At 51.7% G+C, this 12,571-nt stretch overlaps 1 protein-coding gene across 1 annotated transcript; it reads right to left on the reverse strand.

The window, feature by feature from the left end:
• Positions 1-9,478: 9,478 nt before the first annotated feature.
• LOC109150223 lies at positions 9,479-10,905 on the reverse strand. The gene is made up of 2 exons (XM_019298139.1): positions 10,512-10,905; positions 9,479-10,416 (listed from the first exon to the last, which is right to left on the reverse strand). The coding sequence occupies exons 1-2, from the start codon at positions 10,903-10,905 to the stop codon at positions 9,479-9,481; spliced, it is 1,332 nt and encodes a 443-aa protein (XP_019153684.1).
• Between the last annotated feature and the right edge of the window lie 1,666 nt (positions 10,906-12,571).

Consider the following 12,571-nt stretch of genomic DNA (forward strand, 5'->3'; position numbering starts at 1 on the left):
TTGCAATACCTTGGTCCCGGGATCTTTCGTGGAACCCGAAACCATGTTTAGACACTTTTAAACACAAACGACGACACCACGTAGTCAAATAATGGATCAAAACCAAGAAACACATTTAAATACATCCTAACATGACTTCTAAACATAATTAACACCCGATCATGCGAAATCCTACCCAAATATACCAAGAATATGACAATACGAAATTCACGATTCAACCTAGGGCTCTAATCATATTTAAATCACAAAATCATACTTTATCTTTAAAATCAAGAACATCAAGATTTATCAAGAACGACAGACAATTATCAAGATCTTCTCATAATCATAAAGATTATCAAGATCAACACATAAGATCCTCTCATCAACATCAAGATCATATCATAATCATTATAAAAGATTTATCAAGACACAAGCATAGAATTGTATATCAGAAGGAGCCAAAGAAGAAGATTATAGCAAGGAAAATTGGTTTTGTTGAGACATGGGTTACCTCTTAGCCTTAATTAGAATCCTTGGCTATAAAGGTTCTTTCTCTAAGATCTCCTCTTCTTGATTTCTCCTACGTTTGGTGATAGGGGAATTCTTGGGAATTCTTGTGTGGTGGAATCTATTGTGGTGTCAATTCTAGGTGCCTCCTATGTTCTTATATATATCTAAGAGTCCTAATTAGGATCTGAATGGTATGGGTTTACTAATTCTATTTCTTATAGGACTAAGGGTTTGGTTTAGAGATAAGGGTCCATGGTGTATGGTGGACCCTTCCTAATTAATTAAGGGAATTAATTCTCTTTTAAGGGTAAGTAATTAAATAACTAGATTGGGTTCGAGGCCGTAACACGGGGTGTTATATCGGCCGAGACCTCCTCGAGAGGTCGGCCGACACTTCCTCGAGATGTCGGTTGAGAACTTATCGGGAGGGCGCCCGAGACCTCCCCGAGAGGTTGGCCGAGACCTCCTCGAGAGGTCGGTCGAGACTTCCCCGAGAGGTCGGTCGAGACCTCCTCAAGAGGTCGACCGAGACCTCTTCGAGAGGTCCGTCGAGAACTCCCCGAGAGGTCGGTCGTCACCTCCTCGAGAGGTTGGCCAAGACCTCTCCGAGAAGTCAATCGAGACCTCCCCGAGATGTCGGTCGAGACCTCCTCGAGAGGTCGACCGAGACCTCTTCGAGAGGTCGGTCGAGACCTCCTTGGGAAGTCGGCCAAGACCTTGTTGAGTGGCGAACGAGGTCGGACCTCGTGCTCCCCTTAGGGTAGCCCTATGACTCCAAGTCACCGCACTTGGGCGGTTCCTCCCGTTCGGCGATTGGCGAGGTCGGACCTCGTACCACCCCTAGGGTATGTAGATTGCTTTACGCCCGTTCGGTGATATGCGAGGTCGGACATCGCCCCGCCCTTAGGACGTCTTAGCGATTCTTGGGTTGGAGTGCTCTGACTCGCATCCTGAATCCTTTCGTTCGACGAAAGGCGAGGTCAGACCTCGTATCGCCCCTAGGGTGCGAAGATTGTGTTACAGCAGTTCGGCGATAGGCAAGGTCGGACCTCGTACCGCCCTTAGGACGTTTTAGCGATTCCGGGGTTGGAGTCCTTTGACTCGCGCCCCGAACCCATCCGTTCGGTGATAGGTGAGGTCGAACCTTGTACCGCCCCTAGGGTGTTAAGATTGCGTTACGCCCGTTCGACGGTAGGCGAGGCCGGACCTCGTACCGCCCTTAGGAAGTTTTAGCGATTCTGGGGTTGGAGTCCTTTGACTCGCGCCTCGAACCCTTTCGTTCGGTGATAGGCGAGGTCGTACCTCGTATCGCCCCTAGGGTATTAAGGTTGCGTTACGGCCATTCGGCGATAGGCGAGGCCGGACCTCGTACCGTCCTTAGGACGTTTTAGCGATTCTGGCATCAGAGTCCTTTGACTCGCACCCCGAACCCTTCCGTTCGGCGATAGGAGATGTCGGACCTCGTACCGCCCCTAGGACTCTGATACACGACCGCATACACGACCGCCTTCCAGGGCCGACCCCCAGGGTGGCCGTTCTCTGGCCGGCCGACCTCGTGTCGTCCGACCCTAGGGGGCCGGCCTCGTGGAACCCGTTTCCGCGTGCGCCCATACTCATAAGTAACTCGGGGTAAGGTGATTGCTCAAAGTAAATCATTATTCCATTACGATCAAAAACAAAACATTATTGGGCGGTCAGGCCATACAAATGCGCCTCTACTTAAAATTTTAGCAAGTGCTCCGAGTTCCACACCCTGTCCACCGTCTTGCCCGACGGGATCCTCAACTTGTAGCTGCCTAGGCGTACTATGGCTTCGACCACATATGGTCCTTCCCACTTCTTGGCCAACTTGCCTCCGTCCTGGGGTCGGCTAGCCTCCCTCCTCCGGAGGACGTAATCGTCGACCTGAAAATAGCGGGGTCAGACGCTGTTGTCGTGGTAGGCCTTAGTCTAGGGCTGGTAATTTTCCGCGCGAACCATGGTGTCCTCCCTTCTATCGTCGATGAGATGGAGGTCGGCGGCGTGGTATTCCTCATTGAGGTCGGGTCATACATAGCGACCCGATAGGATGGTATCGCGGCTTTAGTGGTGGCTCGTGCTTCGAACCCGTATGCCAGCGCAAACGGTGTCTCCCCGGTGGCTCTTCTTGGGGTGGTGTGGTATGCCCATAGGACGGTGTCCAACTCCTCCACCCATGTACGTCCGGCCGCGTCCAGGTTCTTCTTGATGCCGTCCACTATAGTTCTGTTGGCGTTCTCCCCCTGTCCGTTTACCTGCGGGTATGCCACCGCCACGCGGGTGTGTTTTATGTACCATTGGTCGCAGAACTCCTTGAATTCTTTGCTCTCAAATTGCCGTCAGTTGTCGGAGATGATTTGCATGGGGACTCCAAAGCGGTACAAAATGTTCCTCCGTACGAACTCCATGCACCGGGCACTCGAGATGGTGGCGAGGGACTCTGCTTCGACCCACTGTGTAAAATAGTCTATGGCGACTATTATGTACTTCCTCTTCGCGGACCCCATGGGTAAGGCCCCGACTATGTCGATTCCCCACCTTGAGAATGAGATCACAGTGCTGAGAGGCGTGTAGCTGGTTGCTGGTCGACCCGGCTCTACAAGAAAGTGCTGGCAGGTCGGGCACTCCCGGGCGTATTGTAACACCCCTGATTTTCAAGACATTTAAAACTTAATAATAAAGGTAACATCTCATTAAATCCCAAAACGTAACATAAGTGTACGGGGTGCTATGCCACACCTGGGCTAGAGAACCCAGGTGCACAGGCTGTCTAACTACTATCCTCTGAAATATAAATGCATAATATGGCACGCAGGCCGAAAGGGAAACTATACTACTTCTACGCTCCAGTTCTAGCGCGCTCCAGTGCTCTAATCCTCTGTGCCTGAAAGCCAAATATATCTGTTCAGCGAGAGATGCTGGTAACCCACTCCAACGCGTTGAAATACAATACATATAGCAATATATATATAGATATACGAAAACCATTTTGAGCATGAGAATATATCCTACGAACTCTAGCTTTAAAACCGGGAATGACTCGACAGATAAGGTCAGACACAAGCAACAGTTATAACGAGCATATGCAGTTCACAACAGATAAGGCAGGTAAGGCAGAGCATAAACAATGGTCATAACCCAACATGAACAATCCCCGATATAAATCCCATAGTCACATCCCCCAAGACACTCATAATCACAACTCGTCCATATCACAACACATAACGCACGTTGTTGGCGCCACAGGACCACTCGCATGCCCATACATGCGGGTCAGCGCATATAGCTCTGACACGGCCCCACAGCACCATGCCCCGTATCGCAACACGGGGAGGCCGATCGCAACCGACCGATGAACCGCAGCTCATCATAATGTTTGATCGCAACCAAACAGTGGACCGCAGCCCAAGAGAGTATGTCATCTGACTATAGCCAGGAATTCCCATCTGACTACAGCCAGCCTCTGAACCGCAGCTCAGGAAAGATGTCACCTGATTGCAGCCAGGAATTCCCATCTGACTACAACCAGCTTCTGGACCGCAGCCCAGGATACTGTCATCCGACTACAGCCAGGAATTCCCATCTGACCATAGCCGGCTTCTGAACCGCAGCTCAGGATAACCAATCCGATCGCAACCGAATTGGGGTAACACGCACACATAACACATAGCAAGCACATGCAACCCACATTACACCTTGGGAAGGGGGATAAAGCGTATAACAACCTTATGCGTGATCCATCACGTACTAAGAATAGTCCTAAGGGGTTCATACTTCTTCCACCTAGGTTAACGGGATACCAATTCAACTAGCATGCAATATAATAGACTCATAAACCTACGAACGGTACCCGAAATATCAAACTAGACATAGGCACGACAAACGGGGTCCGTTGGGACACCACGGGGATCGGGGAAACATCAAATGGGGAAGCCGGGGTCCCGAGGGGGGGGATTTCCAGCGGGTAGCCGGTGGGTGGGGGGTCCACCCGCCGGTAACACTGTTCCGGGCAGCGGGTGCCCGGCGGGCAGCTGCCCGCTGCCGGAGCTGCCCGAATTGCCGCGGGTAGGTGGCGGGTCCCCTACCCCCCACCTACCCCCCACTGACTCTTTTCACCACTTTTCGTCCCGGGAACCATTGTGGAACCCGAAACCATGCTTAGACACTTTACAACGCAATTAATGACGACACGTAGACAATTAACGGATCAATTACGAGAAACGAACGACACATAATCTATCATGCTTTTCTAACTATAATCAACACCCAAACATGCGATTTCCCCACCCGATAATCCAAGAATAATATCATACGATACAACCTAGGGTTCTAATCACTTTTATATCAACAAGAATACAATTCATCTTCTAATTGCAAGATTCGGTAGGGACAACACATAATCATCAAGGATACCAATTAATCATCAAAACATCATAATCATCAAGAACAACACATAATCATCAAAACCCCAATTAATCATCAAGAACATCATAATTATCAAGAAACTCCCAATATCAAGATTATCGAGGTTCCTCATGGAATCATTATATCGACATCAATAATAATCATCATCAATCGCCATTTACAACAATATGGGGGAAACCCTAAGGGGAAATCATAGCTATGAAAATAGGTTTTGTTGAGACATGGGTTACCTCTTAGCCTTAATTAATTCCTTGGCTATGAAGGATCTTTCTTTAAGCTTTCTTGCTTTCTTGATTTCTTCTAAGGGAATTCTTGGAGCTCTCCTGGGGTGATGGGGCGTCTAGGCGTGTGGGGGGTTCCGGGTGTCTCCTAAGCTCCCTATTTATATATTTAAGACTCCTAATTAGGGCCTGAATGGTATGGGTTTACTAATTCTATTCCTTATAGGCTTAAGCCTCTAATTTAGGCAAGGGTCCACGGTTCACGGTGGACCCTATTAATTAATTAAAGGGGAACTTAACATAATTAATCGTATTTAATTATTATTAGCGGGATTAATTAACTAATTAATCCAGGATTAAAGGCCGTAACACGGGGTGTTACACTCTCCCCCCCTTACAAGGGGCTTCGTCCCCGAAGCCCGGTGTCATAGTCCACCCTTTCACCCCTAGAGATCCCGTAGTTTGGCCTCCTGGGTAGGGGTGTGGCCCTACGTTTGTCTTAGTTTGGGGTAGGCTGTACTTTTGGTGGCGTTGTGATAACGAAGTTATGGGTGTACCTCGGTTTCCTGCGCTGGAACTGGGCGCCCCACGAGTGCCCAAGGCGGCCTCGATCGCTGCCACCCTCTGATCGAGTGCGCGTGTGGTGCGAATCAAGGATGAGAACCCTTCTTCCATGATTTGGTTTTGCCGGTTGAGCTGTGCGAGAATGCGCTCATTGACCGAGCTCTCGTTTTGATCCCTCGGGTCCCTTCCGGATCGTGGTTGCACTGTCGGGTCGGGCCCGTCATCCTCCTCCTGTTCCTCATTTTCTTCCGTGCCTCCGCAATCTTGCATGGCCCACTTGAGCTTTTTGTTGGAGATGTCCAATCGATCAACCAATTCTCTACGTTCCACCTCGGGTTTTTGGCAAATTTCTTCGAGGGTGAGATAGTGTCCTCCCTCGGTGTAGTAGATGTCGTTGCGGCGGAGGTTTTGGGCATTGAAAACCATGCCATTGGCGGTCTTGACTTCGGTGTGGCTTAGGTCTACCCCCTTCTTCTCCATGATCCAACTTAGGATCATCCCGTAAGGTAGGCTAAGCCGGTTGCTTGTTTTGCAGAACTCTATGTGCTTTAGCATGAGTGCCGGCAGGTTGAACTTGATTTTATGTTTTAGGAGATACGCAAAGGTGCACTCCAAGCTCCCTACATCCTTGCTCTTGTTATTGGTGGGTAAGAGGCTATCGGTTATAACCATAACCAATATCTTTTGCTCCGCCGATAGCCACTTCCGGTTGGGTCGAGTAGCCGAGGTGAACCCGTCCTCTTTCCCGAGTAAGTACCCGAGATAGTCCTTGTATCCCGTAGTTTGGGTATCAATCCACCCCTTTCGGTCATAGTTAGACACACCCGTGGTGGTCAATTTCAAGAGCTTGGCCAACCGGCCTTCGGAAAGCACAATTTCCTTGCCACGGACCTTGGTGGTCACTTCTACTTTGTCGCCCCGTTTGGTGGCCACAAGGTGTTGATAGAATTCCTTCACTAATTCGGGGTACGTATCCCCTTTGATGGTGAGGTATGTATCTAGAAGGCCTTGGTATTTAAGCATATCAACCAATTCCGGAGAAAATTGGTCGGGTTCAAGTGCTTTACCTCCGATTACGGTGTAATCGGCGTTGTTCCACTCCGGGGTGCGGATTCCGAGGGGTTTCTTTGGCATCGTAATACTCGTTTGACGGGCGTGTCTGCCGGCGATCTTTTCGGTGAGGCGGTACGATTTCCGGCGGGTTTTCCGGCGAGGCGGCGCGGTTCTCCGGCGAGTTCTCCGGTGAGGCGGCGGCGGGACTTCGGCGTATCCTTCGCTCGCGAGGCCGACGCCGGTGAGGTGGGAACCGATTCTGGTGCGGTGGGGGTGCAGTGGCGCTGTGGGGTCGGCTGGGCAGCGGGTTGTAGCCGGGCGGCGCTCGGGTGGACGGCGGGTGATCTCCGGCGGCTTGGTCTGGACGGCGGCGAGGCGGGGCGGCGTCGCCGGGGAGTGGCCGGGCGGTGGCGGCGTCCGTTCGGTGGTGATGGGAGGTGGCTGCTATGGTGGGGCAGTGGGGTGTGCGAGGGGGAGGAGAAGAGGGTGTGGGGAGGAAGAAGGAGAAGAAAAAGAAGAAGAAGAGGAAGAAGGGTTTTTGATTTGGGGATTTTGTAGTTTTTAGGGATTTGGAGGGGTTTTAACAAGGGAGTATCCCCTTGAAGTTTCAAGAAACATTCACGGGCTAGTGGTTAAGGCTTTAACTTGTAGATGAGAGGTCTAAAGTTCCATTTCTAATGGTAACATTAGGCATTCCTTAATGAGGTGATTTTTGTCCTTTTCCCTGTTTCGTCTTTTAGTGAGGAAGGGTTGGGTGGATGGCATAACTTGTGTTTTACTTTCGTAGCAGAATTGAAACTTGAACGAAAATGAATCTTTATTCATAATACTTTCTAAGTAGCTAAGTTAAGTGGACATAATGCTTCCGAAGTAATTAAACTAAGTAAGTGGTCGTCATGACACAGGGAACGGCTACAAGGGGGTGATGGCTTATCCTAGACAGAATTCGCTTTTGGGATTTTCTTCGGCGGGGTCCGTATAGTCCTCGTCTTCAGGGTTTGGGTTTTCCCCTCCTAGGTCTTCTTCGTTTCCGAGGTTGGCTTGCGTTTGGCTCATGACGAATACTTTTCCGGAAGCGCCGTAGCCTCCTTGATGACCGGTGCCCCCGTGTTGGCCCACAGTGGCGGGGCGCGGTCTTTGGGGTCGAGTGCACTGGAAGGCCTTGTGCCCCTCCTCTCCGCAGTTGAAGCATCGCCAGGGGTTGCCTGCGCAATCCTTTCCCCTATGGCTTTTGTTGCATCTCGGACAAGGGAAGCTCCTTGGATTAGCTTCGTTGTTTCCCAGGGTTGGTCTTTGGTTGGTCGGGTTGTTCGTCCTTGTGCCGGTGTCGTTTCTCGTTCTTTTCACTGGCGGTGCCCCACTTCCGGTGTTTCTTCTTTGTATTTGTTCATGAACCCCGCGTTGGAGTAGTTGGATCTGATAGAGATTCGCGGCACTGGAGTAAGCCTCGTTGAGGGTCCGAGGTCTGCTTACCACTAGCGCCTTTCGAGCTTCGAAGTTGAGGCCCGACACGAATCTCTCTATCTTGGTTACCTCGGTGGGGACTAGCTCTGGCGCGAAGCGTGCCAGCTCGAGGAATCGTTTATGGTATTCTACGACGGTGGCCGTTCCTTGTTTTAGATGAAGGAACTCTTCGTACATGGATGCCTTCACGTGGGTTGGATAGAATCTCTCTCGTAGTCGTGTCTTGAGGTCCTCCCAATTGAACCCCGGTTCTTGTTGATAGGTGGGTCCCTTATGTATCTCTTCCTTTATAGACTTGGCTTCGTCTAGGTACAAACACCGGAGGAGGGCGCCGTTATAGGGCCTTATGTAAAGGGTGTCGCCAAGGAGGACATATGTTGGTGACCTCCTCTTGACTGCCTTGGCGGCCGCCTCATCTGCGGGTAGGGTACCCGTTCTCTTGTACTCCACCAGGTGTTCTAACCAGCATGGGGGCCGAGTTTGTATGGGGAGGACTGGGTAGGCCTCCAGGCTGGACCTCTGGAGGTCTTCAATCTGTGCTATCTTAGAGACATGCTCCGGGGTGCCGAGGCCGAGCTTGGAGAGCAAGTCTGCGTCCCCGTTTTAACTTCGGGGTATCTCGGTCAAGTCGGCTATGTGGAGGTCGGCCTCCGTGCTTTTCAGGATCATGTCATCAACGTAAGCTTGTAGGTTCTGGCCGAGGACATTCTTGAACACTTTGGCCACCATTCGTGTGTACGTGGCTCCTGAGTTCTTGAGCCCGAAGGCCATGACCCGGTAACAAAAGACCCCTTCGGGGTGGTAAACGCCGTCTTTTCTTCGTCGTCCTCGTGGATGAAGATTTGGTGGTTCCCCCGGAAGGTGTCTAAGAAGCTCATGAGCGGGCATCCCGCCGTCTCGTCCACCAGTTGGTCTATGTTGGGTAGCGGGAAGGGGTCCATGGGGCATGCCTTGTTAAGGTCCGTGTAATCCACACACATCCTCCATGTAGGTGGTTAGGTGCGAGGACTACGTTCGCAAGCCATGCCGGCTATAGGACCTCCCTTATGTGCCCGATCTCGATGAGGGTGTCGACCTCCTTCTTCACAAATTCTCGTCTATCCGCTACGAGGTAGCGCTTCCGTTGTCAACGGGTTCACTGCCAGTTTGTGCATGATGACCTCCCGACTAAGGCCCGGCATGTCCTCGGGGCCCCAGGCGAACACGTCCTTGTAGATGCGGATGACCTCAACGATCCGACCCTAGAGGTCGACCGGGAGGCCTGTACCCACCTTCACCATCCTGTCGGGTCGGCTGAGGTCTAGAATGACCTCTTCTGTCTCCACCGCGGGTTCGGCTCGGGGCGGGTTCTCTTCTTCTCGAAGCGCCTTCTCGGTTACGGTGTGTACCTGGAGGTCCTTCTTCGTTATTTGGCGGCATGCTTTCAAGTAGCAGCTCTGAATGATTTTCTGGCCTCCTCGCGCGACATCAACTCCAGTGGGGGTGGGGAACTTGAGACAAAGGTGCTCCATGGAGATGATGCACCTGAGGTCCTCCAAGGAAGGTCGGTCGAGTATGATGTTATGGGCGCAGTTGATTTTTACTACTACGAACTCCACCTCCCACTTTTTAACGTGCGGCGGGGTGCCGATCTGCACCTCGAGGGTGATGGAGCCCTCTGTTTCGATGGAGACCCCAGTGAAACCGGATAGCGAGGTCCGTACCTGGGAGAGCTGCTTCCGGGATAGTCCTAGTTGCGCAAAGGTGTCATAATACATGCCGTTCACAGAGCTCCCCGTATCTACCAGTACCCGGTGGACAATGATGTCTTTGAGCTCCAGCCTGATCACCAATGCATCTCGGTGGGGCAAGGGGTCATCCGAGAGGTCGTCGTTGGTGAACGTTATAGGCTCCTTGCGTGTCCTCTTTTCGTGGGGTGCTCGGACGACCTCCCCCACGTATAGGTTCCGCGCCCACCTCTTCCTCTTAGCGGGCGTGTCTCCTCCCTCCGGGCCGCCAAAGATGACGTGGATGACTTTCTTCTTTGGCGGGCTATCTGGCTCGGCCTCCTCGTCCTCCGTGAGTTGGCCGAGTTCCCTCTTGCGCGGGGCAGAGGCGGATGGCCCGGCGCCATCCTTCTTCTTCCGGGCGTTGTCGGGGCCTTTAGCATGGTCCTGCCCGGATCTCTTCACATATTGGCCTAGGTATCCCCGTTGGATGAGCTCTTCGATCTGCCTCTTGAGGACCATACATTCGTATGTCTCATGCTCGCGCTGCCGATGGAAGAAGCAGTACTTCTTCGGGTTAGCCTTGGGGAGATCTTCAAGCACTCCTCGGGGAATGACACAATGCCCATGTCCTCCGCGTGGTCCAGAATGACACTCACGGGCTGGGTTAGCGGGGTCAGGTGTCGTAGCGGGGCTAGGCGGGGACCCCGATCACGGCGTGATCGCGACGTGCGGCGATCCTCCTGGGGTTGAGGTGCCTTGTCGCCCCGGCCCCGGCCTTCCTCTTCCTCCTTCTTCCTCTTCTCCGCCGCCTCGGCGTTGGCATACCGCGCGGCGCGGTCCATCAACTCCGTGTACGTCTTTGGCTCGTTCCGGACGAGGTCGCTGTGGAAAGGACCAGACCTGAGGTTGTTGGTGAAGAATGGGATGGCGGACCTTTCGTCGAAATTGTTCACCCCCATGGCTTCCTTCTTCCTCTTGCTCAGGTACTCCGCCAAGGTCTCCGACTTGTGTTGCTTCAGGTATCACAGGTCGGCGAACTATTTCCTTCGTTGTATGATGCCCGCGAAGTGTGACATAAACTTCTTAGCTAGGACGGCAAAAGTGGGGATGGACTCCCCCGGCAAGGACCCGAACCAGTCTTGGGCCTGGCCATCCAGAGTTGTGCAGAAGCCGCGACACATGATTTAGTCATTGACGCCCGACACCATCATGCCTGCCATGTACCTGTTGAGATGATCCCATGGCTCCGTCGCCCCCGTGTAGGGTTTGATGGCCGGTAATCGGAAGTCCCGAGGCAGGAGCTCGGCCATGATGTCCTTCGTGAAAGGTGTGGCCAGGGCGTCCCGAGGCTCCGGTGACTCGTCGTGTGCCTCTATCTTAAGCTGCAACTCGAGCATCTGCCTGCGTAGCTGCTCCATCTCGTCATGCAGGGCGCTCAGAGGTCGGCCTCTGGTCTCCCCCGAGTACTCCACTGGTGGGGTCTGCTCCCGTGGCCCCGGAACACGAGGTTCGTAGCTCTGGGACCTCCGCGAACACGACGACTCCGCCTGTCTGGCATTTGTGGCCAGCCTCACTGTAACACCCCGTGTTACGACCCCTAATCCAAATTAATTAATTAACTACTCACCCTCAAAAGGGAATTAAAATCCATTAATTAGCTAAAGAGGGGTCCACCATGATCCATGGGCCCTTATCCCTAAATCCAACCCTTAGTCCTATAGGAAATAGAATTAGCTAAGCCCATACCATTTAGATCCTAAATAGGACTCTTAGATATATAAATAGGGACATAAGAGGCACCTAAAACTCACACCACAAATAATCTCTCACCACACAAGAAGTTCCAAGAATTCCCTAAGGAGAAATCAAGAAAGGAGAAATCAAGAAAGGAGAAATCTTAAAGAAAGACCCTTCATAGCCAAGGAAATTAATTAAGGCTAAGAGGTAACCCATGTCAAAACAAAACCTATTTTCTTCGTTATAATCTCCTCCTTTGGCCTCTCTCTACATTCTTGTGTCTTGATAAATTCCTCTATGTTAATTGTGATATGTTCTTGATGATTGATAAGATGATCTATGTGCATTCTTGATAATCTTGATGATCTTGATGTGTAAAAGAAGTTCTTGATATTGATGTGATAATTCTTGACGAATCTTGATATTTCTTGATGTTAAAGATAAAATATGATCTTGATGATTTGGGTGGGACTAGATCCCTAGGTTGGATTGGGGATTTGTGTTGGGATGTTCTTGATAAATATTTGGGTGGGAATTCACATGTTCGGGTGTTGTTTATATTTAGAAGTCGTGATAGGATGAGTCCTATGTGATTCTTGTTTTTGATTCGTTAATTGCCTACGTGGTGTCGTTATTCGCGTTTAAAAGTGTCTAAGCATGGTTTCGGGTTCCACAAAGGTTCCCGGGACGAATATATGAGAAAAGAGTCAGTGGGGGGTAGGTGGGGGTAGGGGAACCCGCCACCTACCCGCTGCCCGAAAGGACACCGCCCGGCAGCGGGCAGCCGCCTGCCCGCCGGCAACCCGCTGCCCGGAACAGTGCCCTGCGGCGGCCGGGCAGCCGGTGGGTGACCCCCACCCACCAGCTACCCGCTGGCCCGTACCCACC

The sequence above is a fragment of the Ipomoea nil genome, unplaced genomic scaffold, assembly GCF_001879475.1.
Source record: "Ipomoea nil cultivar Tokyo-kokei standard unplaced genomic scaffold, Asagao_1.1 scaffold2219, whole genome shotgun sequence".
NCBI classification, from domain to species: domain Eukaryota; kingdom Viridiplantae; phylum Streptophyta; class Magnoliopsida; order Solanales; family Convolvulaceae; genus Ipomoea; species Ipomoea nil.